This window comes from Gallinula chloropus (assembly GCF_964237585.1).
Source record: "Gallinula chloropus genome assembly, chromosome: 14".
NCBI lineage: Eukaryota > Metazoa > Chordata > Aves > Gruiformes > Rallidae > Gallinula > Gallinula chloropus.
Genome location: NC_140099.1, coordinates 4,908,566 through 4,936,143, shown reverse-complemented (window position 1 = coordinate 4,936,143; position 27,578 = coordinate 4,908,566). Strand labels below are relative to the sequence as shown.

General features: G+C 40.3%; 1 protein-coding gene across 1 annotated transcript; it reads right to left on the bottom strand.

The window, feature by feature from the left end:
- Positions 1–1,299: 1,299 nt before the first annotated feature.
- CCDC175 (coiled-coil domain containing 175) lies at positions 1,300–25,440 on the bottom strand (the record flags this gene model as incomplete). Its single annotated transcript, XM_084270697.1, has 17 exons — positions 1,300–1,506; positions 3,470–3,622; positions 4,967–5,046; positions 5,801–5,939; positions 9,091–9,222; positions 9,645–9,780; positions 10,915–10,986; positions 12,412–12,522; positions 12,656–12,792; positions 14,076–14,157; positions 15,930–16,039; positions 16,504–16,626; positions 17,588–17,651; positions 18,488–18,623; positions 20,295–20,406; positions 22,860–22,945; positions 25,392–25,440. The coding sequence occupies 17 exons, from the start codon at positions 25,438–25,440 to the stop codon at positions 1,300–1,302; spliced, it is 1,929 nt and encodes a 642-aa protein (XP_084126823.1).
- Positions 25,441–27,578: the final 2,138 nt, after the last annotated feature.

Sequence of the window (27,578 nt, the reverse complement as noted above, 5' to 3'; positions counted from 1 at the left end):
GTTAATTTTGAAGGCTGCAGAATGAGGGATGTGATTAAAAACAGAGCTCACAGGAAGACAGTGCACCCCATGGACATATCCAAACACTGACCTTTCTGCTGGTCACCACGTCTTCAGCCTTCAGCAATACCTGGAATATAAGATACAAATGAATAATCTCTTTTTATCACCTTCACAGAATCACACAGAACGTTAGGAGCTGGAAGGGACCTCGAAAGCTCTTCTAGTCCAACCCCCTGCCAGAGCAGGATCACCCAGACTAAATCACACAGGAGTGCAGCCTGGTGGGTTTGAATGTCTCAGAGAAGGAGACTCCACAGCCTCTCTGAGCAGCCTGTCCCAGTGCTCTTGTCACCCTCACAGTGAGAAAGTTTCTCCTTATATTCCCATGGAACACCCTCTGCTCCAGCTTGCACCAGTTGCCCTAGCCATAAAGAGTTGGGTAGATGCAGCTGGATACACACAGTTTGGAATGCCCAAGCAATGTTTTTGTGCAGACTTCTCATGAAGAAATCTGCTCTGCACATTTCACATAGAAAATAATATTGCCACTGGTCCCCCAACAAAGGAGGGGTGTCTTCTGCTGTATGTTAACCATCCTTCCTCCCTCTGCCTGCCTGCCTTCTAGGGACATTCCCTTTCTCTCTAAATTCATCATTCCTCTCCCTGGTTTCCTGTCATATTACCCAGACCAAATGATTTGGAAGCAGCTGTAGTCTTCCAGCTTTAGTATGTATAAGAACCACCCTTGGCCATACAGTTGACCAAACCTGTAACTCATTAGAAACAAGGCCTCTGTGAAACAACAAATAGAGCAGGTATTGACATGTTTGAGTTAAAAGAAGGCGTTGATGCAAGTGCTTCTCTGTATTACCACCCTTCTCCAAGACAGGAGTATAGAGTATTGTTCCTTGAAATGGAAGCAGTGCTACAAATTTCCCACATGTAACATTCTACAGAACATAAACGTTCAGTAACCACATAGTCCTACAGCGATAACCACGCAGCCACACGCTGCAGGAGCTGCCAGGGTCTATTTGTTTTATTGATCCTTTGTGGCAAAGGAAACATACAGTTCTGTAAAGATGCTCAGCCTGTTCTACAGCCCCCTCCCTGTTATCATCACAGCCCTTTAGGAAGTGAAAATGAAAGATGATGATATCCAGGCTGTGTTATAAAGTTCTTCCAATAAATGTAGGGTGCAGCAGGGTGATTTGATATAACATGGCTGTACTACTTGCATTTCACAAACTGCTAAGAATTGACATGTTCTGGGATTAGAAAAAGAGTGGAAAAGCTTCAGTGTATCTTGCAGTGATCATCCATTCTAGATTTTTTGACAAACAAAGAATCCAATCCTTCCAGCTTGTTTTGTAGCCTGCTATAAACATCACCGATCTTTGCCTCTCGCCGTTGGATTCTTGTTGATAGAACTGTCATTGCACTCAGTATTTCCTGCTCATTCTCCAGAAATTCCTGTAATGACACAGGGTAGAATTTCTTTGGCTGAGAAAGAAAAAAAATAACCAAACAAAACACCAAAAAAACCCCAAAATCTCAAAAAATGAAACTTGTTTTATCTTGTTTTCCCGCGGCCTGACTGGACACCAGACCTGTAGCTCTGCAGAGTTTTTCATCCAGTTCTTGCAGGAAAAAAAAGCAAAGTTTTCTTTTCTAATGGAATAACTGGTGAAAAACTTTCCTACATGATAATTTGGTTTAATTCCTGTACAAAATGAAAGTTGTCACCAGCTGAGAAAGTATCAAAAGACTGATGACCTGAATGTAGAACAGCAACCATATATTCCATAGAGAGAGATGGGTTTAAGAAGGAATTGAACATAAGACCAGCAAAAGGAGCAATATAGAGAAAAACTAATTTTATAGACAGGATTATTATACAGTGCTGGAAAACTCAGGTTTAATACTTTGCCCCTGTATCACGTCAAAAACTGTAGTGAATTACTTGTAATATGATTTTTTATATATATGGTGAAATCTATTTATGCAAAATAGTACAATAGAAAATTGAAATTCACCTTTTGAATAATGCTCTCCTCTGACCAGCCCTTCAGGAGAAGATCTGCAAGAGAGTCAACAGTGAAAATGTGGTAGATTGCTGTGCTAAAAAATAAGACATAAGGACTGAAAGGTACTCTTTAAGAAAGTGTCACTGTTTTGTTTTGAAATCATTAGTAACATATTACCATGAAGCACTGCCAGATCATTCAGGACTCTGTCTGTGGCTGACTTGTGGCTTTCTGCTTCAGAATTCATTGCAAAAATATCTTCTTTTATCTGTGCATTGAACTGTGAAAAAATAATTAAAAATTAATCATTCTTCTAAATTCTTTAAAATCATTTCCAGTTTCACTGTTTCTAAAGAGATCAGGAAGAGTAAACTGAGTTTTAGCTTGCAGAAATACAAAGGTCAATGTATTCCTGCAGGCATGCTTTCTTCTAACAACATCCATTTCATCTTGTTGAACAAATTTTAACAGCTGCCAAAATCAACAGAGGCCAGATATGTCTATGCCACCAAATAAAACAGATGAGGATGCTGAGGACAGCCAGAGCAGCACAGATCATGGGCCAACAGGGAAGTTCTTCTTCACCCACTCTCCCAAATAGGATGAACTCATTCACACTGGCTCAGCTCTACCAGCACCCAGGTTTGTGCTGTCCCAGGTTTGGCTGAGATGCATTAGGTGGCCCAGGGCAGACAAAACCCAGCATTCCCTGGTGCAATATAAGCATCAGAAAAATCAGCACTTCTCTGCTCCTGTTAGTGAACTGAACATAAGGAGAGGGGTGTTTGTAGTTTAACCAAGAGTTTTCTCCCTGAGGGAAGGCTTTGTTTCCATAAGGGTACAGTCAGCTGGCACTGCAGGGTAGCTGGTACCTAGCATCTGCAGTGCTAGCACACACAAATCCAGGCAGCTGCCTGTGCAGCAGTGGAGCTCTGCGCTTACAGGCAGCACACAGTGCACAGGGCTCACAGAAATTTAGTCCAGACAGCTGCAAAAATGTGGATTTGGGTCCAAATGGCAGCCTGGTAACAGGTAGCAATAAGACCACTTCTAGAATCCTTCATATGTTTTACAGAGAAGGTGGTTTCATGACACTGATAACCCAGGGCACGTTCAAAAGGATATAGTCCAAGCATAGGCACAGGCCTGGTTTTCATCTCGTGTTCATCTCGCCCTCTTCATGTGGCAGGAAGGCCTTTTCCTACAAGCCCTGACTGAATGCAGCAGATACACAGTGCCTCAGAGAGATGCCATGCCCTTGGCTAGTCCTCTTTGTTTCCTTCCAAATTAAACACAGCCCCACACATCCATTTAAAAGGCCAGGTTTGCCCTGTGTTGTTTATGTTTCATCATCTTCCGTGGCTAGTTCCCTGTGACATGAAAAGTGAACAGACAACTTCATGCTGAGAAGGAGCACAGTCAAGCTTCCAGATACTCACTAATTTGAACCTGCAGTTCTCAGTGTTCACAATGTCGAGTTTCCTGTTGATCTCATAGATGTCTCTTTCCAGCAGCTTCATATTCTCTGTATGGTTTTTCAACTGGCCAACTGCAGCATCGCGCTTGATCCGCAATTTGCTCCTCAGCTCCAGCTGTTAATGATAAACTCTTCACTGCTAATTGACCTTTATACAGGACTTTTTGTAATTAAATAAAGGGGAAAGAGGTTTTGATATGTGGCAGCTTTAATTTAAAAATATCCAAGTACCATCTGAGAAGTATCTATGACCTCCTACCAAGGAGAAGGAAGAGATACAGAGTGGGGAAGCGATTGGTTGTGGTCCACAAGGAAGGAACCAGCTCTGACAAGAAGTGATCCTCCTGATGCAGGGACACCCAACAGCAGGAGCATCACTTGTCTGTCACTGGAGGCTCGGGTGTACACAACTGTTTGCTGTGCTGTTCCTGTTCTTAAATGATTGGAGAAGCAAGTCTCCCTTCTCTGAACACAGAAGCCATATCTGTGTCGATGTGGCTTCTATGGAGCTCCTCAGACAGATTTCTCTATTACCAGACCACTTGGGCACAAATCCTGATAAGCCTCATAACAGAACCCCTTGTGTAGTTTATTGAGCTTGTCTTATGCTTCCCAATGACCAAAGACACTAATTCTTCCTGTTAAGAGCAGAAGTTGTGACTGTGTTCCTTTTCCACCTCAAAGTTTTGTTCTGGCAGAGAGACAGAAAGCAAAAGCCAACTGATTGTTTGCCAGGGATGGAAAACCCAGCTGAAGCAATCTCTATCCAGGCTGCCTGGCACCCAGAGGCCCGAAGCAACTGGCCCCAGTACATACTGGGACTGGTTGTGTATGGGTCGTATCAATGGCCAGGGAGGGCACAGCAGGTCTGACATGCACTGTGGTGACCACACTTGGGCCCATCAGCTGTAGCAGGGCTGAGGGTGGCTGAAAGGCAGAGTCACTGTGGGAGCTCTGTGGGGACACTGGGAGCAGTAGATGCAGCATTCCTCAGCCATTTCAAGCCACTGCAGCTATCCCACAGCTAGACAAGTTTCTTTCTCCTCTCCTCACACTGGTGCTGACTGAATTCCCAAAGTCAGAAATAAGAAATACAGGTGAAGAGGCAAGGATACAGCAACTCATGAGTTACTAAGGTGGCAGAAATTCCTGCCCTAGCAGCAGCAAGCACCCCAACAGAAGCAGGTTCACAAGCACCCTTAGTTCACACCAGTTCACCACTGATAATGATGCCAAATCAAGCACAAGGATAGCTTGATATGAATAGCGGGCTACAGGCTGAGCTGAGGCCTGAGTCACCCCCAGGTGGAAGCATAGCAACAGAGAGGATGGTATGTTCCCAGCTCCAGCCTGTCTCCTCCAGTCCCAGCCTTCATGGGTGCCTGGTTTTTACTGGGAGAAAATAACACTGGAGGTGGAAACTTTGCAGAGGTAGCACAGCTAAATTTTAAGTTATTACCGTGTCCTCCTTGAGCTTCCCAGTGGTTTTGATGGACTGTTGAATGGCTTTTTTGACTTGCACCTCTTCATGTTTCTTTTCTACAAAGCAAGAAAAGGGGTTTTAGACAGTGTCATGAGTGCACATTAAAGTTAAGTTGTTATAAACAAAGCTAGGTTCTATCAGTAATTGTAGAATCATAGAATCACTGTGTTGGAAGAGATCCTTAAGATCATCGAGTCTAACTACAGCCTCATGTCCTTAAGCACTTCATCTATATGCCTTTTAAATCTCTCCAGGGATGGTGACTCCACCACCTCCCTGGGCAGCCTGTCCCAGTGCCTGACAACCCTTTCAGTACAGAAATTCTTCCTGATATCTGACCTAAATCTCCCCTGGTGCAATTTTAAGCCATTCCCTCTCATCCTATCACTTGTTACCTGAGAAAATGGACCAACCCCAACATCTCTGCAACCACTCAGTTGTAGAGCGATGAGGTCTCCCCTCAGCCTCCTTTTCTCAAGTCTAAAAAGCCTCAGTTCCCTCAGCTGCTCCTCATAGGACTTGTGCTCCAGACCCTTCACCAGCTTTGTCGCCCATCTCTGGATGTGCTCCAGCACCTCAACATCCTTCCTGTGGCAAGGGGCCCAAAATTGAACACAGTGAACTGTTTAATTTGGCTTTTTTTTTTTTTAAAGAAAGCTTTGCATTTATGTTATGGCCATGTCTACAGCATCCAAGTACTGCAAAGGGCTTATATTTGTTTCATAGATGATCTCAACCACAGCCAGACAAAGGGCTATGGCATGCTGGTTTTGGAAAGAGCACTGTGTAGAGGAGCCACTTAACACTCACCTAAACAGGATTTTCTCAGTTCTTCATATTTTGTGTACCTCTGTTCTGTTTCTCTTCGGGCTTCTTCCAAGCTCAGCCTGCTTGTGTTATATTCTTCTTCTTTTTTAAGCAGATTTTCAGTTGCAGTTTTGATGTCATTCTTTAATAAAACTAAATATTAATCAATAATCTACCAAAGCCACATTTAATGCATAAATAATTTAACATACCCAGACAGGAAAAAAAACCCCAAAAGCCACAAAGTAAAGAATACCAGAAATTATCCCAAAAGGTCATCTTAGTCCGTATCTCTGCAGTACAGCAGAATCAATTAGACCTAAGTACCCATGACAGATGTTTGATTTGTCCTTAAAACCCCTACTGAGAGAGTTACGTTGTCCCAGACAACCAGTTCCAGGGTTTTACTATTTGTGTTGTCAGTGCTTTCTTAGGCTCTAACTTTTTCTCTAGTTCTATCTATTCTGTTCCCTGATACTTGTTTCAACAAGTGCATAAGGGACAAAAGCTTATCACCTTGATATCTATTTTTATTTATTCTTTCTGATCTTTATTTAACTGGTCTTGGACCTGAAAGTAATCTACATCCTTCTTAAATGGAAGTGATCAATACCAGACACTGTACTCTAGCTGTGTCCTACCAAAACCAGGTAGAATAGAAAACTTCTGAAGCCTCTGTATACAGACTGGTTTGTCACTTCCCTTTTTCATTACTATAAATCTTTGTTGACTTCTGTTCAACTTGTCAGCTTTAGTCCTATTTATCACTGCTTAAACACCTCCCTCATGATGGATTTGTGCAGGCAACTGTTTCTGCCTAAACACAAAAATGTGGATTTTTTTATTTTATTATTATTACAACCTTTATTTCCCTCCCCCAGAATTACTTCTCCAACTTGCTAAAATAATTCTGAAAATAGTTCTGCCCTGAAGAGCATGCTCTCACTCTTATGTTTGTCATCTGCAGATACTATAAGCATTCACTCTATCCTGTCACTTGGGTCATGAAAGAAATTACAGACTAGGAGCAGGCCTCCTGCAAACTGACAGGGACCATTTTTTCTCCTTGGTCAGTTAAGCAAGGGTAACTATTATCTGAGATTATTTTCCAACTGTTTTTGTACCTGAGATTCTTCAGCTTGGAAAAGAGACAGCTGAAGAGATATACAATAAACACACTTTTGCTGGAGGAGATGAGAAGATAGCAGTTAATTCACTGTTTCTCACAACACAAGAACTGCAAGATGCCAATAAACTTTTTTGAGACAGCAGGTTTAAAAAAAAAAAAGAAAATTCTTGTCCTTATTAAATATATGCTGTGGGTTATTCTGGAGGATAAGAGTAGATTTGAGCTAAAAGAAGCAATCAGTGAGAGAAGAATATTGCTGTGAAGATCCAGCATAGCATAAAATTCCGTGAAAAGCTATTAAATGTAGATACCATCTCCATCCAAAGAAGTTCCTGACACTTCATTTGTCACAGAAATTATACAGAAGGGTCATTCTATATTTGACTGTTCTTGCATTACTTCTTCGAGCAGGACTATTGATCACTGCAGAAGATCCTGGTAGGACCAACATTGTGTCATACCCAGTATGGCTATTTTGGTAACTGACCTTGATTTGAGCTTCATTCACCAATCCTTCATATGCCTTTAAATATAATCATGAATAGCTCTGAAATGGCTTCAGCCACTTAACTACACGTAGGTGAATTTCATTACTCAGATGATCTGATCTGAAGGCCATACACATGCCAACTGGTTCCTTCCCTACCCTTCTCTAAGAGGTTACTTCTCTGATGCTGGCATTCAGTATACCAAGCATTTGATCCTGCTGACCCATCAGTGAAGGAAAACAAATACTACTTTGTTTTACCACAAACATGGAGTGTTTCCATGTTATTCCTCATGTCCCTTCGTCATGTCCTGTCCTTCTGTGGCTTGACCTAGCTCATGTTGTTGCTCTATGCCCAGCCAAAGCATAAGTTTTTCAATCATACTAATATTTGTATGATATAAATGCGACTATAGTCCTCTGGGATCTGAGCTGTACATGCCCCTGTAACAGGTCTGCACAGACTTACCAGCCTCAGAATCTTTGTTACATCAACACAGGGAAGAAGATCTGTTACCTCTTAAACATTAAGCAGATCATTGCCTAAATACCATTACAAGCATTACATTTTAATCTTTTTCTGTCTTATTACTTAGCTTTAAAACAATTTGACCTGTGGTTTAAAAAAAGAAAAAGAAAAATAGAGAGAAATTTAATTTGATGTGTGTTCATCTCTCAGTGTAGAGGAATCTTATACTGGTTAGGGTCAAAGGAACAAGAGTCACAAATTAGCAACTTTTCAGTGGAAAAATACATCTTTTCTCCTTTGTTGTAATAGGTAAAACCACAGAAAGGGAAAACAGGAACAACCTATATAGACTGGGAGACTTGAAGGACAATGCTAAGAGAGAGGTAAGATGATACACTGGATACAAAGCCACACAAAGACACAAAACTGGGTGCAGGATGGGAAGTAACACCAGAACTCAACTCACTTCTTCACAGGACATTAACGTCTAATGCTGCACTACATCACTGCTCTGAGACTCTGAAGTCAGATCTCCCAGCTCCTGTGATAATCATACCCACTCCTGTGATCAAAGACTAGAAATATCAGAGAACCTCAAGGTCTTGTTTGGATATGCTCATAAGCTGGGTTTGTTTGGGGTTTGTTTTTTTTTTTTAATGACTGTAGCAGAAGGATGGGTAAAAAGAATTATAAAAAAAGGAAAATATGGAGGAGAACTATCTAAAACCATATTTCCATGAATGTTGGTCTGTTTATCCAAAAATGATGAAACACATGCTACATTAGCAGGTTACACATTGGGAAGGTCAATACAAAGCTAAATGGGAGGCATCTCAGAACTGAATCTGGTCCTGCTCATATTTTTGTTTTGAAAGGGGAGGTATCCCTTCTGAGAAATACCTTCACTGCTTTCTTTTGACACAGATGCCCATAGGTACATAAATATATATAGATATATGTGCACATATGGGAGTCTATTGATGCCAGTGTTTTAATCTGAGGGTTTTATGTGCTGCTGTGCATAAAAAACCCCCACAAATACCCCCGTCCCTCCAACCTAAAAAGCAGAGATCTTTCTTGAAGCAATTACCAACAGGTCACATTTAAGCATAGCTCAAACAAACATAGTTGTAATGAGGTGCAACAAACACTGCCTATTCATCCATCAAAAATCTTCCCAAGGTTAACAAAATAGTAACAAAACTTACCTCCAGACATTTTATTTTGTTAGTAAAATCCTCATTGTAATTCCTGTAATCATTTTCCCTCTTACTTGCTTCTTCACTCAGGACTTTGACTTGATTTTCAGACTGAGAGATCTCTCTCTCAAGGTCTTCAATCTCATAATGGAAAGCAAAAGGAAGGTCAGTGATTTCTCAAATAGATAATGTCTACCCAGACCACTCAGAAATAAACAATTAGCAAAATGAGAACAATCTGCATTTAAAACCCAATACCTGCTAAGGTAAATAATTTGTTTTAAATTCTTATTAACAGGAGTTAAGGTCAGAGGCTGAGGTTGGAAGGGAGCTCTAGGGGGTCATCTTGTCCAACTTTCCTGATCAAGCAGGGCCACTTAGAGAAAGTTGCTCAGCACCATGTCCAAATGGCTTTTGAATATCTCCAAGAATGGAGATATTTAGAACATTAATTTACCAAGAAATGGCCCTTGGTGTCTCTTTGGTATTATTCTGATTATGTACAGCATGACCATATCGTAACACTGGGTGTAAAGGGTTATAATACCTACTGTTTAACATACCTCCAGGAGCAGTTTGGCATGCCTTTTTTTACCAGCCTCTATTCTTTCATTCACTTTTCTGCTTCTATTCTCCTCCTCTGAGAAAAAGAGTTTTCTCTTCTGTGCTAAGTACAGTAGCTTCCACTGAAACATTACCCTGGTGATGGACACATAAGCAGAAATAAGTTGAAATTGGGAGAAAAACAGAAAAGGGAGACAGAGCATTACCAGAGGCACCATAAACCTGATTTATGAGATTGGAAGACTCAAACATATCTCCTGTAACTTCAGGACTACAATCACAGTGGTCAGACAGGAATCTGGGATCTTGACAGAATCTAGAGCATGCATAAAAAGACATTAAAACCTTTTAAAGTGCCTCTCTGTTTGCACTGAACATGAGGAATGAGTCTTAAGGTGAACAGTCTCACTTTAGTGCCTCTGTTAAGTGCCTAAAATTGGTTATCATAAGTCTGGACCAAATACTTTAGTTAATTTAGCTTAGCAAATTGAAGGCTGGGAGGGAAAAAAATTCACATTCATACATAAAAGCCCAGGATTTGTAAACTATGCAAAGATAAAAGATAGGAAACCAAAAAGACACTACCTGTGAGAAAAGGCAGACTGAAAGTCAGAGAAAACCTCTCAGGCATCAAAAGAACATGGCTTTAGCATGACATCTTAATGTGAGAGGGAAAAGCATTCTGACTGACTCTATCAAAGGGTTTATCTATATGACAGCTGGAACCCCAGATTTCACCAGTCTGATGACCTATTTTTGAAAGGTGCTCAGCATATAAAGCTCCTATACTGGAGCAGCAGGTGCTTGATACTGCAGGGGACTGAGTTGACTTCAATTACAAAAGTTCTCATTGGCATCAAAGGTTCAGGATCAGCTACCAATGTACACTAATTTAAATTAATCAAAATAAATAAATAACACCACTTCCACCTCTCTCCCCAGTTTTACAGTTTACAGAAGTGTCTATATCCTGGAAAAATCCCAAATAGCTTATAAAATAAAGTAAAGCATTTACTGTCAGAATGATTAAAAGCCATTTACCATGTAAGTTCAGTGGTTCTCACCACTTGGCAGCATAGCAATAAATTTAAAATGAAACCATGGGTATGCTTGAGGAGATGTGCTTTTATTTGCCATTATATCACTGACTATTTACATAGTAAGGCTTTTGTTTCATATCTCTGATATAGTAGTAGCAACAAGATGCAGTATTTCATTAGCTTGCTGCTTTCTTTAAAGATACATTGCACACTTTCTAGTTTATCCCACCTCATCTTTTTTTCTGTCTCCAATTCTTGCTTTAGAGATGCCAGTTCTTCTTCATAGCTCTTCTTGGTATTTCTAGGGGAAAAAAGGGTAAGCACTTACACTAGTTGGAGAGAGGCAACCTGTGGGTCACATCTCAAAAACATATACACAATATAGTATCCAACCATAGCTGTATGTTACACATTGTTGTTTCTCAGGTTGAGAACATCAGTTTAAAATTAAGGGGCTCCTGTTAAGAAACAAGGCAAATCCAGCCATAATTTTTTTTCAAGTCAGAAACAATAAACAAATGCAAAACACAAGAACAGATGTTTCAGAAATAACTAACTGCTCTAATGTATTAGTAGCAAGTACTGCCAAAGAGCCTTTTCAGAAGAACTTCTGGTCAGATGGACAAATCAATGCCTTTGAACCTTTAGCATGTAATTTCTAGTGTATTATATGTGGTAGATACTAAAACAAACAAACTTTATCTGTATTGAACACATGCTAGGAGAGTTCAGTATAATAAGAAAGGTTGGTAGTGTGCAACCAGTGATTCTCACTCCCTCAAGACACAAAGGCAGTGAAAAGCAGACATTCCAAACCCCATGAGGATTTACAAAGAGGTAGCATGGGGCTTCCTCCACAGGCTTTCTTGTTCTAAATGCAAAGCTGAATGTATCAAGCCAGCACTGCAAGACATTTTAATAGCAGCAGAATGTGTCCCAAATCATTCTTTGGTACTTCTGAAAAGTCTTACTTCTATTCCATACTTTCCAAAACTATGTTCACTGTTGTTCAGTGGGTTCAATTAACTGAAGATTGCCCTCTGTGAATGAAACCTGACAGACTTCAAATGAAATTGCTTATTAAAAATAGTCAATCTTGTAAGGTGAGTGGTGAGATTCTGACTATAATGCATATTACTTTTGGACTAGATGACCTTTAAAGGTCCCTTCCAACATAACACACTCTATGATCCCAAACCTCTTCCATCAGCTACAGTCAGAGATGCAGTGCTTTGGCCACACTCCTCCCAGCCATACCCCACTGCATAGGGCACAGGACAACTGTTCTGTTTCAACTATGTAAGCCAAAGACTTCTTTTTCAAACCACTTCCATGCACGGGGCAAATCTGTGCTTACTTTGGTTTATCTGAGTGAAAGCAGATTTTCTCAGATACTACCATAAAAGGGTAGAAGCTTGTTCCAAGACCTGGTACCACAGAATGGAGTTCACAGTCCCAGCTGTGAAGTTCTACATTCTGCACGGCTTCAATATCCTCCATTTTTTGTATGTTCATTTTTTGGAGATCTGAAACTGCAGATTAAATTAAGGTAACTGGCAGTTAACCTCTTTGTTGCATGAAGCTTCAGATCAGCCTAGTACTACTATAGCTTATAAACCAATTAAGTTCCCTATTGAATGTTACACTGAATCTCTTAAACCAGCTGAATTCCTGTGTAAACAACACTGAGACCATTTACTGTTGTGGATATTGAAGGATGACATACAGTAGGCTGCCTTCAAGATTTTCAATTTCCTTCTCTAGGTTTTGCTTTTCCATCATATAATTTGCCAAAACTGCAAGCTTTTCATCCAACAAAACAGATAATTTCCTCAATCTAGCAGAAGAAAGAAGAAAAGAAGTTAGATACTTTGTCAGAAACATGATCTCACTACTTGGCAAGAAAAGCTTTAGTCATAAAACCACAAAATTTAAAAATGTGTATTCAAAAGCTGACAGGTGAAACCTACTTTGACACCATCTCATTCCTTTTTATAGCCCAGTGTTGTTGTTCTTCCAATACTTGTTCATACTTTTGGCACACAGCTTTATTTTCTAATTTAAGCTTTTTATTCAGGCTTTTAGCATCATGTAGATCTTCCTTAGTCTAGAAACACGAACCACAGATGTTACCTTAATATTACTGGTGTCTCTGTTTTATCTAGTAATAACATTCTATACTGCAATCGTGCCTTTAATCAAAAAATCAAACTTTAGAATGAGTTTAGAAAGATTCACAGCATGTATGTAATTAACATATGGATTAATGGGATATATGGCTATCTGATACCTGAACACATATGGATATGGCTGAACAGGGAATTCCTCACGGAGCTCAAGAGGAAAAAGAAATTGCATGATCTCTGGGAGCAGGTCAGGCTTCAGAGGAAGAGTACAGAGCTGTGGTGTATTGATGTAGGGAGAAGACATGGAGGGCCAAAGCTCCATTAGAGTTGAAACTGGCCAGTGTTGTTTCAGATAACAAGAAGGGCTTTTTGAAAGTACAGTAATAGGTCTAATGAAAACGCTGGACTTGTTGAACATGGTCATCTGACTAACAGGGATGAGGAAAAAGTAGAAGCATTCACTGCATTTTTTTGCCCCAGTCTTTAATACTACTGATAGATCTTTGGCTGTTTGGTCCCCTGAGTCAGAGGACAAGTGTGGGAACAGTGAGTTTCCATTTGTAAACTCTGCAATCGTAAGGGACCAGCTGTATCAGCTGAGTATTCACAAGTCCATGGAGCCTGATCGGATTCATCCCAGAGTATTGAAGGAACTGGCAGATATTATGGCAGGATCCCTTTTGATCATCTACCAAAGGTCTGGGGAGTCTGGGGAGGTCCCTCCTGACTGGAAGCCAGTCAATGTGATTCCAATCCACAAAAAGTATATGAGGAAAAACTTAGAGAACTACAGAGCTGTTAGTCTAACCTCAGTTCCTGGAAAAAAATTGGAGATTATACTTAGCTTTTCAGAGCAGGACTCCAACCTCATCTTTGTTAACCCCTGCCCCCTCCCCCCCCAATTCTCATACATACACCTGTCTGCCACATTCTCCTATTGCATACATACACCCTCCCAAATCAACCATCTCTTCCTTTGCATCCCAGAACACAAGCCCATACTATGAATCTCACCCCACATCTCAATGCCTCTTAAGTCTTTCAACATCAGCCCATCAGTTGAAGAGAAGACCTCAAGAGCACAACCTCAAAGAACAGAAGGCAGAGGCCACACGTCCTGCAAATGTTTGTGCCCCTTTTCCCTGCTCACACTCACCAAGCACAGAGGCACCAGCAAATCAAAGGACCTAAAGCACCTCACATGTCACACTTTGTGACAAGGCCTAGTAAAAACTCTGAGTCAGAACAAAAATGTGTCTCTTACCTTTTCAAGTTCCTTATTGAACTGCTCCTTTTCTTGGGCAATTTGTGATTGTAAAAGCAGTAACTCAGAATCAAGCTGAATTCTATTAAACAAAGCCAATATAGACATATTTAGGGGGGTATTATACAAAAAGTCTTCTTAAAACTATAAAAATTATGCATTCTTATTCTCAGGCCCTTCATGTAAGGTATGTGAATGCACACTTTTGAGCTCTATTACACTCAGAGATCACTATTCCTTACTTCCCTCTAATATATCTAATGATGTCTTCTAAAGAAGATAAGGACTAAGCTTCCTACTGCAAGATCTTAAAATACAAGACAAGCTTGTGGGGAGAGGTAATATCTTTTATCAGCAAACTGTGAGGAAAAAGTACACAAGAAAAAAAAGCAGACAGGCTCTCAGGTAGATAAGACCTACAAGAAAGTTAAAATGGAAAAATTGAGAATAGATTTCTCCTTCTTGCTTCTGATGAACATTCTGTATTTGTATGTTTCCCAGGATGCAGTGAGAACACCTCCCTTTTCTATCTCCTATACAAACCAGGAATCAAGCAAGAAGCATGAGCCTACCTAAAGAAGCATGTGAAGAGAGAAACCTAATACAGATGAGGACAGGCTATCAGAAAGAAAAAAGAGGAATAGAAAGCCTCAACATTCCAGCAGTGTTACAGCAAACCAATAGAGAACCAGAAATCCACACTGACCAAGCTTTGAAAGCATGTACCAAGGAAAAAAATACATTTACCAGATACTTCAAGTCAATTCTCTAACTCATCTGTTACATCAAATAGTAGAGTGGCTGATGAGGGACAAACACTCTAAAATAAAGACCTTTACAGCACTGAGCAGCTATAGGAATACAGCACACAAAGAACAGAGACAATGCTTCTGTTACACACAGGCTGTGGAATTCACCATAGCCTGTCACAGCTCTGTCATCATCACCAGATCATAACTATCTGGACCCTTGAAACACAAACATGGTCAACTTCCCTGGCACAAATACTTCTACCTAAGTTAATACTTAGGAGAGAAAAGATAATCGATTTACAACTGTCTCTAGGATCAAAGGACACAGCCGGATGCTGGCAACAGCTCATTTTTTACAGTAATTACATTGTTAATTAATAGCAACATGAAGACATTAATGGATTAGTTCTGCCATCAAGAAAAATAGTAGAGTTCAGAGCAATAATTTTCCTCAAGTTTCCAAGAACTCCTATTTTCATCTTTGTAGGGATTCTTAGCTCAGCTTGTAGAGGGAAATGGGTTCAAACAAGAAGTTTGAATCACTGGAAAGAGTCTCAATTTTTTTCTGCATATAACCCTTCAGTCATATAACCCTTCAGAGTCAGAAGAGAAGCAGCTACAGAGCTAGTCTGAATAATGCTAAATAGAGGATCTCCATATTGAGGTCCATGGGTGTAACACAGACAAGCATATGGATTATTTTGATTATTCACATCCTTTATGATGCTTTGTACTGCAGGTAACATGTAGAAGTCTCTCTGCCACAGCAAGTAGAAGTATTCCAGCTGACAGGAAGATGATAGCATGTGCAGAGAGTAATGCCTGACTTTTCTATCATGCATAATTTTTAGAAAAACAATGGAAAGCCAGTCAAAAGGGCACAGTTTGTGAATATCTGTTCCTTGCTTGCTAATTTAGATTAACCCCAGCTGCCCTTCAAGTCTTTCCTCTAGGCCCACTGAAGCTAATGGAGAGTCCCATTAAATAATTCTACTTCATAGAATTTGACTGGTTCTTCTTAAACTTGGGGGAAAATTCCTGCAAGAAAACACTGATGCAGGTCTAGCAAAAAGATCTAATTGAATGATCTAACAATTCTTACTTCTTTTCTGAGAGTGCCAGCATGTCTGTCTTTTTCAAGTCCAGGGTTTTTTCCAGTTGCTTGGTTTTTTCTTTCAGTTTTGCTACGAGATTTTCCTCATTTAATATGCTCTATAAAAAAAAATATAACAGACTATGTCAAAACCTGTGAAATTTCCACAACAGCAGGTAATGAAATCCTTTACTAACACAAGGGTTGGGGGGGTTAAGATTTCACAACATCTGCACAAGATTCTGCTATTCTCTATCCACTCTGAGATTTCAGAGTACTACAGCCTGCAAAGAAAGGATGCCAAGAAAGCAGTGGCTAAGGTCTTATTTATTGCATTTAATCACCAGCTATTTCATTAAACTGGTATATACAGTCTATCTGTACCTTCTACTTAAGAAAGTGACTTTATAGCCAAGTAACCAACAGTTAATAATGTCAGTCAATTAGACAGTGTGCAAGTTTATTTCTCTTCTTCAAAGGCAGGGACTACATTTCTCTAGAAATTTCCCTCATTTTAACCAATTAAGAAATTGCATTTTGATCTTTGCATTAATGAACTAAAACAATTTTGTAAATAACTTACTGTTGAGTTCAGACTTATCAACTGCTGTAGGTCCAAAAGCTTTCTATTCAAGTTTTCAAACTCATGCTTTTGCTCAGAAGTTTTTGCCTCCTGCAGATCAAGGGCTTTTTTCATTTCTGTTTTCTACATTAAAAAAGAATACAATTAATTAATCCTGAACAGTGTATTCTGCATTCTCAAAAAACTTATACTAAAACATCTGAAGCATTTCAAAATCAAACAAGCACAAAATTCAGACTGGAAAGCAATAATTTTCTGAAAAAGCCACAGTTATGTACTAAATGACCAAAACCTATATGAAAAAGCAGTAATTAATATAATGTAATATGCAAATTAGGACCTGGTCTGTCAAAATTCCATGTGAATTTATTCTAGTGTAGGAACCTGATTATACCATATTTCCTACAAAGAAGTTTTCTTTTCATCTGATCATCTATTTTGATGTTATGAAAGGATATAAAATATACACAACTGAAAGTGTGTGTGTGGGAATATAAAACCCAGTAAAACCTTCTCTTGGAGATTCCTGGAAAACATAAGTACCTTTATTTTAATCAATTTGCCTGGAGGGGTTGAATTCCCAGTATATGATTATGTGTCCCATAGTCAGTAAGAAGCTCCAATATAGACAGGACATTCTGAGACGTGCTGCTTGAAAACAAATTTCATATACCACATGATTTTGATGTGTGTATGTTTGTGAGCATAAATACACACACACACACACACGAGCACATAAGTCAGAGCAGCATGTGTGCACCCAACGGCAAAAGAGTCGCTTTGCTGTTTGGCTGCTGTGGAGACATATGTTAGCTCCATATGAGGAAGCAAAATAAAACATCTGGAATAAAATCTAAGGTCATTTTGGTTTTGGCAGTATGTATCTGTAAAAATGTGAAGTACATTTCTAAACCTTTACCTTTTTATCACATTCTTCTTTCTCTTTCTCAAGTTTATTTATTTTTTCAGCTGTTTTTTCTTTCAATTCTGCTAATGCTGCCTTCAGCTTGGTTATTTCTCTTTCTGTATCTCTTGTTTTATCACAAGTCTCCATTAAAAGAACATTTGTCTTAGCTTTCATTGCCATCCTTTCGTTCAGCAAGTCTACTCTTTCTTTATACTGTGTCTGCAAGTGTTCTCGTTCCTCACTGGAAAAAAAAATAGAAAAACAAAATTAAAATTGTATATCCCATCAGTCATTCAGATCCAAGTCTTGCTTCAGATGTTCACTGAAATGAATACCCTTCCCAATCCATATGTTGGCAGCTCAGTCTACAATAGCATTATGCATTGTATAAAACATGACATGTACCTTTGATGATGACCATCTACGACCTTGTGTTCCAGGAATGGTTTTCAGTTATTTGTGTTACATTTTCTGATATATTTTCCACAAGTCTCATTAAAAATGGAAGGGCTGCTTGCAAGCACTGAAAGAGTGAAGAGAGCAGAGGCTCTCCCTGAGAAAATGCATTGTGATTTATTTTTGAACAGTTCTGGCAGCATGGCAGAAGGTGACAGTAACATGAAATCTGGCAGGGAGAAAACAACTATCTTCCAAGTCTCTCCATCCCCTCGAGGTAACTCTTGAAGAGGAAGATGGATCTCAAGCACAGTTACAGATTTAGAGTTCCTTCCACAGATTATTATTTTTTTAAACTGAAAACTATGATTGTTGCTTGCTGTAGTTCCTTAACATTAATTGTTGAAAGAAACAACTCTGCCTTCCAGTTGGAGAAACAAATCTGCAGAGAGATTTCCCTAAGCTAGCATTTCAAAGGGCAGGCAGGAGCAGGCAGACTCCACTGTTCAAGAAACAAGATCTACAAAACCAGGCTTGCTGCCGCAGCGAAGAGTTGCCTAGGAACATTTGTGGCTAGCTGCAGGGGTGAAGGACAAGCACTGCTCACTGTGTTTTGATAACATTTCAGTTCTTCTTAATCATCTCACCAGCGTGGTTTTCCTTGTGCAAATGCATACGTACCACAGTGCAGCATTCTGTCTTGCACAAAGGGTTTGCTGCTCATCCAGCAATTCTATTTCACTGGCGATGCTTTTCCATGCAGACTGCAGTTGCTTTATCTTTGCAGCGCCACGTTCACGTGCAGCACTGACAAGAGCTGAAACAATACATTCAAAACATGCAGAAGCCTCTGTGCTACAAAAAGGTGTGAGTGAGATCAGCCATCCAGGGATTGATCCATAATAGTTAATTCACTACTATTACTGTCACTTGGTAAGGAATAGCTGTGATTCTGAGACACAAGCATCCCTGAAATCACATAGTTTATTTCACTGGTTTAGTCAGATCATATTTTCACTGACTCATCTGCATTCATCAACCAGAAGCAGCCTGCTGAGTTCTCACAGAACAATTGCTCTTTTTCATATTATATGTCTAAGAAACTCCCCAGACATATAGTAAACTGTCAAAAAATTACTTCTTTCCCCCTCCCAACCCCAAAAGAATCTTCTGCTCCACCAGCTCTGGCAGCCAGGGACAAGGAGCAGGATCACCTGACTTGAAATTCTATAGCTTCTCCCAGAAGAACCACTGCTTTGTGGAAGTGAAGAACCTGCGTGAAGCAGCACCACGGATAAACCTCCCCTGTGCAGAGGCGTTGTACTACAGCATCTATTCAGCTTCTGAGATAACAGTCACATTAGTGTACATCCACCCACAAAAACACTTAGGCAGTGCAGAATGGGAGCAGCTAGTATAAACAACTGCCTAACTGCATAGCAGCCACGTGCTAGAGGCAGAGGGAAGGTGAGGGAGGACACTTGATGTAAGAAAGTAATCACCAAACATAATAGTTGGAAAAGAAAAGAAGAGAGAAACAAACAAACAAAAAGGCAAAAAAAGCAGCTCTGGTTGCTGTTTCATGATGAACCTGAAGCTGATCTAACCCTGTAGTACTCCAAAAGGAGCAGTCCCTGGCCACCCTGCCACATTGCCATCCCTCCTTCTCCTCCTGCTGTGCCACCACTAAGAGTCATGCAGCCCCACAGTTAGCCAGAAAAAGAGCTGCAGCTCTCTTGCTTCTCCCAAAGAGATGAAATCCTAACATTCATCTAGATCAACTCCTTGACCTCTTTGCAACTATAGTGCAAACAGAAAGCTGGTATCAGATTATGCCTGGGATATCTTAAAATGTCAAACCATACCTGAGAAAAAACCCCAGAGCTCAGACTTTATTCTCATCTAGACATCTAGATTTGAGCTAATGCTTTAGCCTCCCTTCACAGGCAGTGGAGAGAAAGCAGCACTTAAAATTCAAGATATTTCCCATTTGCTTTAAATATCTGTGTGGAGTGAGATGAACCATGCCTAGAAGTGCCTTTTCCTTTGCTGTCCAAAAGGGACAGTTGATAAGCATTTAGTCAGATGAACCCCACCCAAAAGTAATGTCACATCAGATAAGCATTACTATTCCTGCTTCACAGAGGGGACCTGCAGCACAGAGCACTCAAGTTCTCCATCTCAAGTGTCAGAGAAAAGCTGTGGGGCAGCTGGGATCAGAAATGAATGCTGCAGTTCTCCAGGCATTCCCCTAGTGCTTGTGCGGGGGCTTCAGTGAATTATGTCCCCTTTACACTCTCATGTGAGAGAATCATCCCTCACAGCATCACACACCAGCCTATCTTCCTTCATTAGTAAGTTATTTTTGAAAATGATTTGCCATTAGCAGCAAGATTGATTTTATAGACTACTTCAAATTGTTTAAATGCATAGAAAATTCAATTCTCTTGGGGTTTTTGTTTTTCAGAACTGGTTAAGTCAGTGCTACCTGTCATCTCCTCAATAATCTCCGTCGGGAAGTTCTGTATTCTGAAGCGAAGGTTGCTGTTTTTTATAGTCTCCTCTTCTAGGCATTCCAGGGTCTGCCTTCGAGTTTCTTCCTGACAATATAAACCAATTGAGCCACAAGTGAGAACTAGGTAATACAACAGACAAAAAAAGCATTTCTTCCTTTAAAAAAAAAAAAAAAAACCACCCCAAAACATCCCTTTTTTTCAGTTAGTGGATGTTAGATATTTTCCATGCCTAGAAATATCATTTCCCTTCCTCATACTTGCTGTCTTTCCTCCTTTCTGTCTTTCACTCTTCAAAGTAACAAGTAACTTGTTTTACAGGTAGCTGAACAAACCCGTGAATCTCCAGCATCTGTTGACCTGTGACTGTTCATCTTCAGGAAGCTGTTAGTTACCTACATCTCTGCTACAAAAGCTGTGCTGGCAGGGAAGGTCTTAGCTGTCAGCTTCTGCCATCGTGCATAAAAGGTGTTATTTAAGCAACAGAAGAGCCTTATTTTCCTGTGCCTCAAAGCTGTACTGAAGAGGGGGACTCTAGCTGGCCTTGAGTCATCTTCTAGCTGACCAGTCACCTTCTGGTTCATGATTAATGGAATGAAATGGGTCACTGTCAGACGGTGGAGCAAGAGAAACCAGACTGAACTGACTGTGGGAGAGACCCTCAAACAACTGAATCCCCAAATTTGTATGGCTGAGAATTGTAGGTGGGTTGATGAAGCCCTAAATATCTGGGAAAATAAATCAGTTCTTAAATAGACATTGTCTTTGCCATCACAATCGATGCATAAAACAAGTCCTATCTTTCTCCTTCATTTTTCCTAGCAGCTACAATCTCCAGCTGAGACACTGTGGGAAGAAAAGATGCTGTTGAATTTTACTGTCTACAGAGCAAATTCTATATGCATGCATATAAATTACTCTCATTTCCTTGGGAAGATGAAATATTTAGAGGTGTTAAAATAAATGTGTAAAAGGTTTTAATTTCATATGAGTTACATCCTCAATTAGCTGAAGCAGTGAAAAAGAAAACAGCTTTGTGATTTCAGCACGTTACATAAAACACTGCCCTGATAGACTTATGCAGAGCTGGGCTGAAATAGATGATTCAGAGGCCTACTGAAGGAGAAAGGAAAGCTTTGCAAGATTTACACCTACCTAGACAAATATATTATGGAGATACTTTTAAAATACCTTCTGTCTGAAGCCAGAATGGCTTTAGTGGCTTCAAAGCAAAAGGCAGCTACCTACAAACCATCCTTTGCAGCTCGTATTTGCTGTAAGATCTCTTATTATCACACACAATTGTTTTAAGGAAACAAAAAAAAAAACCCTCTGCTCCTAATCATAGGTCAAACCACCTGCCTGCTGAGCTCTGTACCATCTGCTGAACATTAGCATTAGTCTCAGCAGGCCCAAGAAGGAATCCTCTGCCTTGCACAGACAGCATTAAGGCCCTTATGCTGTAAAAAGCTCTATAAAAGTAGACTTTTGCCTTCAGGTGATTTTTGTGATGCTCCTACTAAGTCACTGTTGGCTTAGAACTTACACTTCTTGCACAAAATCAAACTATGGAGGCATAATAGAGCTGGGAACAAAACTTCACAGAATCATGGAATCACTAGGTTGGAAAAGACCTTTGAGATCATCAAGTCCCACCGTACCTGTCCTCTACTAAACCATATCCCTGAGCACCTCATCTACCCATCTTTTAAATACATCAAGGGTCAGTGACTCAACCCCCTCCCTGGGCAGCCTGTGCCAGTGCCTGATAACCCTTTCAGTGAAGAACTTTTTCCTCACATCTGATCTGACCCTGCCCTGGCACAGCTTAGTGCCATTTCCCCTTCTCCTATCTTCTGTCACCTGGCTGAAGAGGCCATGGCCCACCTCTCTACACCCTCCCTTCAGGTGATAAGTCCCCCTCAGCCTCCTCCAGGCTGAACATCCCCAGCTCCCTCAGCTGTTTCTCAAAGGTGTTTTCTCCAGCCCCTTCATCATCCTGGTTGCCCTTCTCTGGACATGCTGCAGGACCTCAATGTCTTTCTTATATTGTGGAGCCCAGAACTGAACCCAGTTCTCAAGGTGCAGCCTCACCAATGCCGAGTACAGAGGCACAATCCTGTTCCTGGACTTGCTGGTCACACTATTTCTGACACAATTCAGCCCTGAGTCTTATGCTGAGCATAAGACCCTTCCTCCTTTTACTTCAACAGAAGTCTGGGCATGCCTCAAATCTCACTAGTCCCTCGTATAAGTAGCATCTACTGTTCCCCTATTAAAACACCTTCAGGTGGGCTGCAGGTTGGATCAGCTATGTGATCTACACTAGTCAGGTTTGGTTTGTTCTATTATACCCAAACTTCTGCAGGCAGCAAAGGGCATGCAAGCATCCATCTGCTTCACTCCAAACTGCCTTTCTCTCTGGAGGTAGAACAAAGCTCAAGTAAAAGAACACTTCTAATATTACAACCATAAAATTTAATTTAACAGTTACCATGTCTTTTGCACATACTTAGTACTAAATAGTAGATTTTTCTTACCAATTTCTTAATAGCAGCAATCATCTCTTCAAGGCTCTGAACAATTTCCCCACTGAATGCAGAGTCTTCATTTTTCAAGTGTTTTTCTAAATAAAGAATACAGTAAATTGAAAATTTATGGGTTTTAAGCTTCAAATGTTTCTCTATTGTTCTGCAATAATGATTCTGAAAGAGAAGGATTTATTTTTGAATTATTTGCTAAATCTGTTTTGCCTTGTTCTAAAGTAGGTCAGCATCTTTCACACTCCTCCTGGTGCACAGAAAAGGCAGCTGCACAAGTGGCATGTGAAGTCCACGGGACTTGATAAAATTTGCAGTCACTAAATGCTTCCAACTTAAATCCATGGAATTAATCTTTTAAAAGAGTCATTCCAAGAAGTTTACAGAGGTTATTAAACTGAAGTAAAAGCTGTGGATCAAAATCATTTCCCCTTAAGCAGGGTGTAGCTAATCTTCCGAATTTTCCCAAGCAGTCATGGCTTCATTATGTCTCTTTCCAAGCCAAAATACTAATCCAGATTCATCAAAGCCTGAAGTGAGATTTACATTACTCCAGAAGCTACTCTTTGTATTGTTAAATTTAATTTAGCTTGAGCTGGAATAATGATTGCAAGGATTTGAATTCATCCAGAAGATTATTGTACCTGTTACAGTGGCATGAAATTTTGTTCTATCCTCATTTTGTAGCAGAGACTAAATCCTCACAGTGAGGGGAAAAAGAAGAAAAAAAAGAAAATTCTGAATCCAAGCATAAATTAATTTGTAGTGAAGATACAGCAATGAGCCATCTGAGAGTTCAGGCTTTAATTTGACCTACTAACTTGTTTGAAAACTGGCAGCTCCCTCATTTCACTAGGATCTTTATCCAGATTTGGTGAGAAAAAACGCCAGAGGCAGCTGCTACCTCTGCTCCACCTGCCCATCTTCAAGCATGATGATCACCTACCAGTACAGCATTTTCTGTACACTCTTGGCAGAAGAGAGGTCAGAAAGGAAGCCTGCAAGTACATAAACCAGCAGAGCAGGTGGCAGAATTTCCCAAATTTGCCCCAGCTTCACCAATTAGTAGTAATCCCAGACAATTCTTTGTCAAAAGAACAGCAGTCTGAAATCACAGTCTTTTTACACATTAAGATCAACAAAAGGATGAGCTTTTCCTCAGAAACATAATAAAATACAGGGTATGTTGTGCATAGATGAAAATTCATGTTAAAGTTTTGCTTGTGAAGACTTTTTTTCTAGTCTTTAGGTCTTTTCTCTTCTAGAACCCCTCTTGATTTCTTTTTTCTCTATTTGATTCTCTCTTTTCTTCTGTGCTTACAGTTACTCTCTCAGAAATCTCTATTTCCTAGATGAAACACCTCCTTCAGAAAGATGGTATGATAAAGTTTTCAGGTATTTTCCATTTCTTCCTACACCTGCTATTAAACCAAAGCTTAATGCCACTAAATGCCATCATTAGTGAAGTGTAGGTTTCCCAAATACAGTCTTTTATAAAATAAAAGGATGCCTTTGAAAAGTCTTTGCCATTTTTCCCCTACATGCTGATCCAAAATTCAGCCTTTTATGCCACTCTCATCACTGCCAAAATTCTTCTCCCAATAAAACCTTTAAGTCTTTTAAAAGTTGCATAAAAATCAAAGTAACTTATATGAAAAATGTCATCTATCTATTTTCCATCCCTCCTGGCCTAACTCATCCAGTACCATAGACACAAAATTCTGGCTCTGGAACAGCATCAGTTCATTCTCCCCGCACAGCAGAGCATTACTTGCACACCACATTATAAAATACTATGAAGTCACTGCTTTGTCCCACCTGAAATCTCACTTCAAGCCCCCTGGCTCCTTTTGGCGTGGGATGAATTTAGATCTCATACTACAGTTTACATCACCCCAAGCCATTTGTTGCATCTGTGTATGCTGTTTTCTGATCTCTACATTATAAGCTCTTTGAGAGACATTATAATTGTACAGCTTTTGAAACTAAGATGTTGGGATCATGCCCTGTAACCAACCTCAAAGGTAAGAGGGAAGCTCAAACCATAAAGTCTTTAGTCTAACAGCTGAAGCCACCAAAGTGAATATTTTGTGATATACATCCATAACCACAAGCTGAGCCCAATCCTCACTATTTATAAGAAACCAGGTTTTTTTAGGCAAGAATAACTGTCCATTACAATTAAGGAGATTTGACAGTGATGGAAGTTTTTGAATGTTCTGAAATTGGAAAATTTGAAAGGATAACCAAAGGCAGTGTGCCCCTGTCTGGAATCCATCCCTTGAGACTGCTCAACCTTAATACATGTCTGTCCCCGAGTACTTTTAGAGCCAGATAAAACTAGTTTGAAACATAGCTCTTGATACTTAGTTTAACTGGTGCTTTTTCTCTGGCTAACTTCATTATTTGTTGCATAATTTCCTTCCTTACACTTGAAACAATCCTCTTGCGTGACAATTAATCTTTCCTTCTAAAAGAAATTTATTCTATTTATTAGTCATTCCTTCATCTCCTTCACAAAGGCCTTCGTACCAAGTTGCTGCTTGCTGAATTGTTCCAGTTTCACATCTCCATAATCCATCTTGCTACTCTGGAAGCAGGCTGTATTTCTTAAAAGAGATATTGTGATAAATGTGATCCTATAGGTCACATTTATCTTCCATGAAAGCCCAACAGCTCCATAAGCAGGTTCTTCTCTGATATGGTGTAGGAAAACAGTTAACATTCCAGACAATTCAAGGACTTCTAACCTCTCAAGACCTGAAAGGAATGATTTGTGCTTTGAGCATATTTAAAATCCCCTTCGGATACCATGACACATGCTCTCTTCAGAGGCTGAGGGGACTGCAAGCATCTGTCTCCTACCACCTGCCACAGTGTCTGAACCACTGTAGAAAGCACATTTGCTTTCTTAATGTGCCACCAGACTGGTTGGCAAAGGAGAATTTTTCCTCAACGCTGCCCTATAATGTCAGCACTGGTGATAGCAAAGAGGTATGTGTTCAGGTACAGATTGCAGTGGTCCATGAAAACTCTTTTTTTAAACTGGGATTCCAGAAATAAGATGTAGTAGAAAGGCTTGAAGAGGAAAAACCCTAGACATCTTCAATTTTGTGCCTGCCAAAAAGTCTTGGGAGTCCCACAGAGAAACCAGATGGCCCCATATGTGATAGTAAAACCAAAAAGACAGGGAGGAAATGCATTAATAGCCATGGCAGCCATCTCATTTAGAAACACATGGCCTACACATGGCCCTTCCCCACCTGATACTGACTCTTCCCTTTGGATTTTATGTCTTCTACATTAACTAGGCTGCAGGTAAACAGGAAAAGACAGTTTTCCCCACAGCAGCTGTGGAGATAATGTTAGCCATATTTTCTTAGGGAGATATTTAAAATGGGACAAAATGCTAAGGCCAAATAATACCCTATTAATAATAATACCCTTTGGCTCTGCACATCCCCACAGCAGAAAATATATGTACAAGGTTTAGGACTTCCCCTACTTCTTTTTTCCCTGGGGCTGGAAGCACCACAGCAGCACCACACCACACCAAGCCCTGCATTCACCCACCCAGACTCTGGAGGCGGCTGAGGGCAGCTGATGCCACTGCAGAGGATGAGCGCTCCATGGTGGATGGACCAGGCCTCAACATGGCGGCTGGGCCAGGCCTCACTGTTACCAGGCAACCAGGCTCGAGGGCCTATGGCCATACTCTTTACCCCAACCCCAGGGCAGAGGGACAGACCTCCCAGGGGCTCAGGCTGGGACTGTTCTCCCAACAGACCTCCCAGGGTTCTGGGAATTGTAGCTCCCACCCCACGCCAACCTCTGAGAGGTGCTAATGACGAGGTCATGGTGTACACAGATGTCCAAGGGAAGCCTTGAGCAGGAGAAGACCTCACCACCTTCCCCATGTCACATCTATAGGTACAATGGCTGGGTTGTTCCTTGTAGAAGTCATTTTTGGGGAGCAAATGATTGATCAAGAAATTTCTTAATTGCTGTGACTTCTGTGCTTCTGGTCCAAGGCTTTCCTCTGTCATGGACAATGAATCACATCAAGATTAGATCAAATATTACAATAAACCTAGAAGAGTCTTGGCTAACATATGAAATGGTCTTCTTACAAAACACAGTACATACAGGATTTTAAGGTCTTAGCAGTTAAACTTGATAATTTCTGAACTTGGAGACTATGCTGGTATCCGAGCCTTTCAAAACATGCAAAATTTAAAACTATTTTTTATTAAAATTAGATTATTTATTTGCTTTTCCAAGCTTGAAGACTGCAGCTGAGTTGCATTTTGAAGCTTCCCTGTGGATCTTTTCAAATGCAGTCAGCTGTGGTTTACAGATATCACTGCAAAAAAGGGGGCTTTAAGAACAAACATCCTCCATTCAAAATTGAAGATAAACTAGTAATTGTATGAGGGAATATCAGGTAGGACTGCTGATTACTTCTGTGTGAACTAAGCTCAGACTGACAATCTGCAGGATAGTACCATCTTGTTTTAATTATCTAAAAAAGCCTAATAAAAAGTGCTGCAACTTTCCTCTGGAGATCACCAGCTTGTTAGGAGATGGTCCCTTCTTCCCTACATATTTATGGCTGCTGCCACCTTGCCAAGCTATTACTGGAGACCTTCCTCATTCACAAGCAGTATTGATTTATGTCTCAGCAAGGGACAGTCACCAAAGGTGGTGTCATCCTTCACC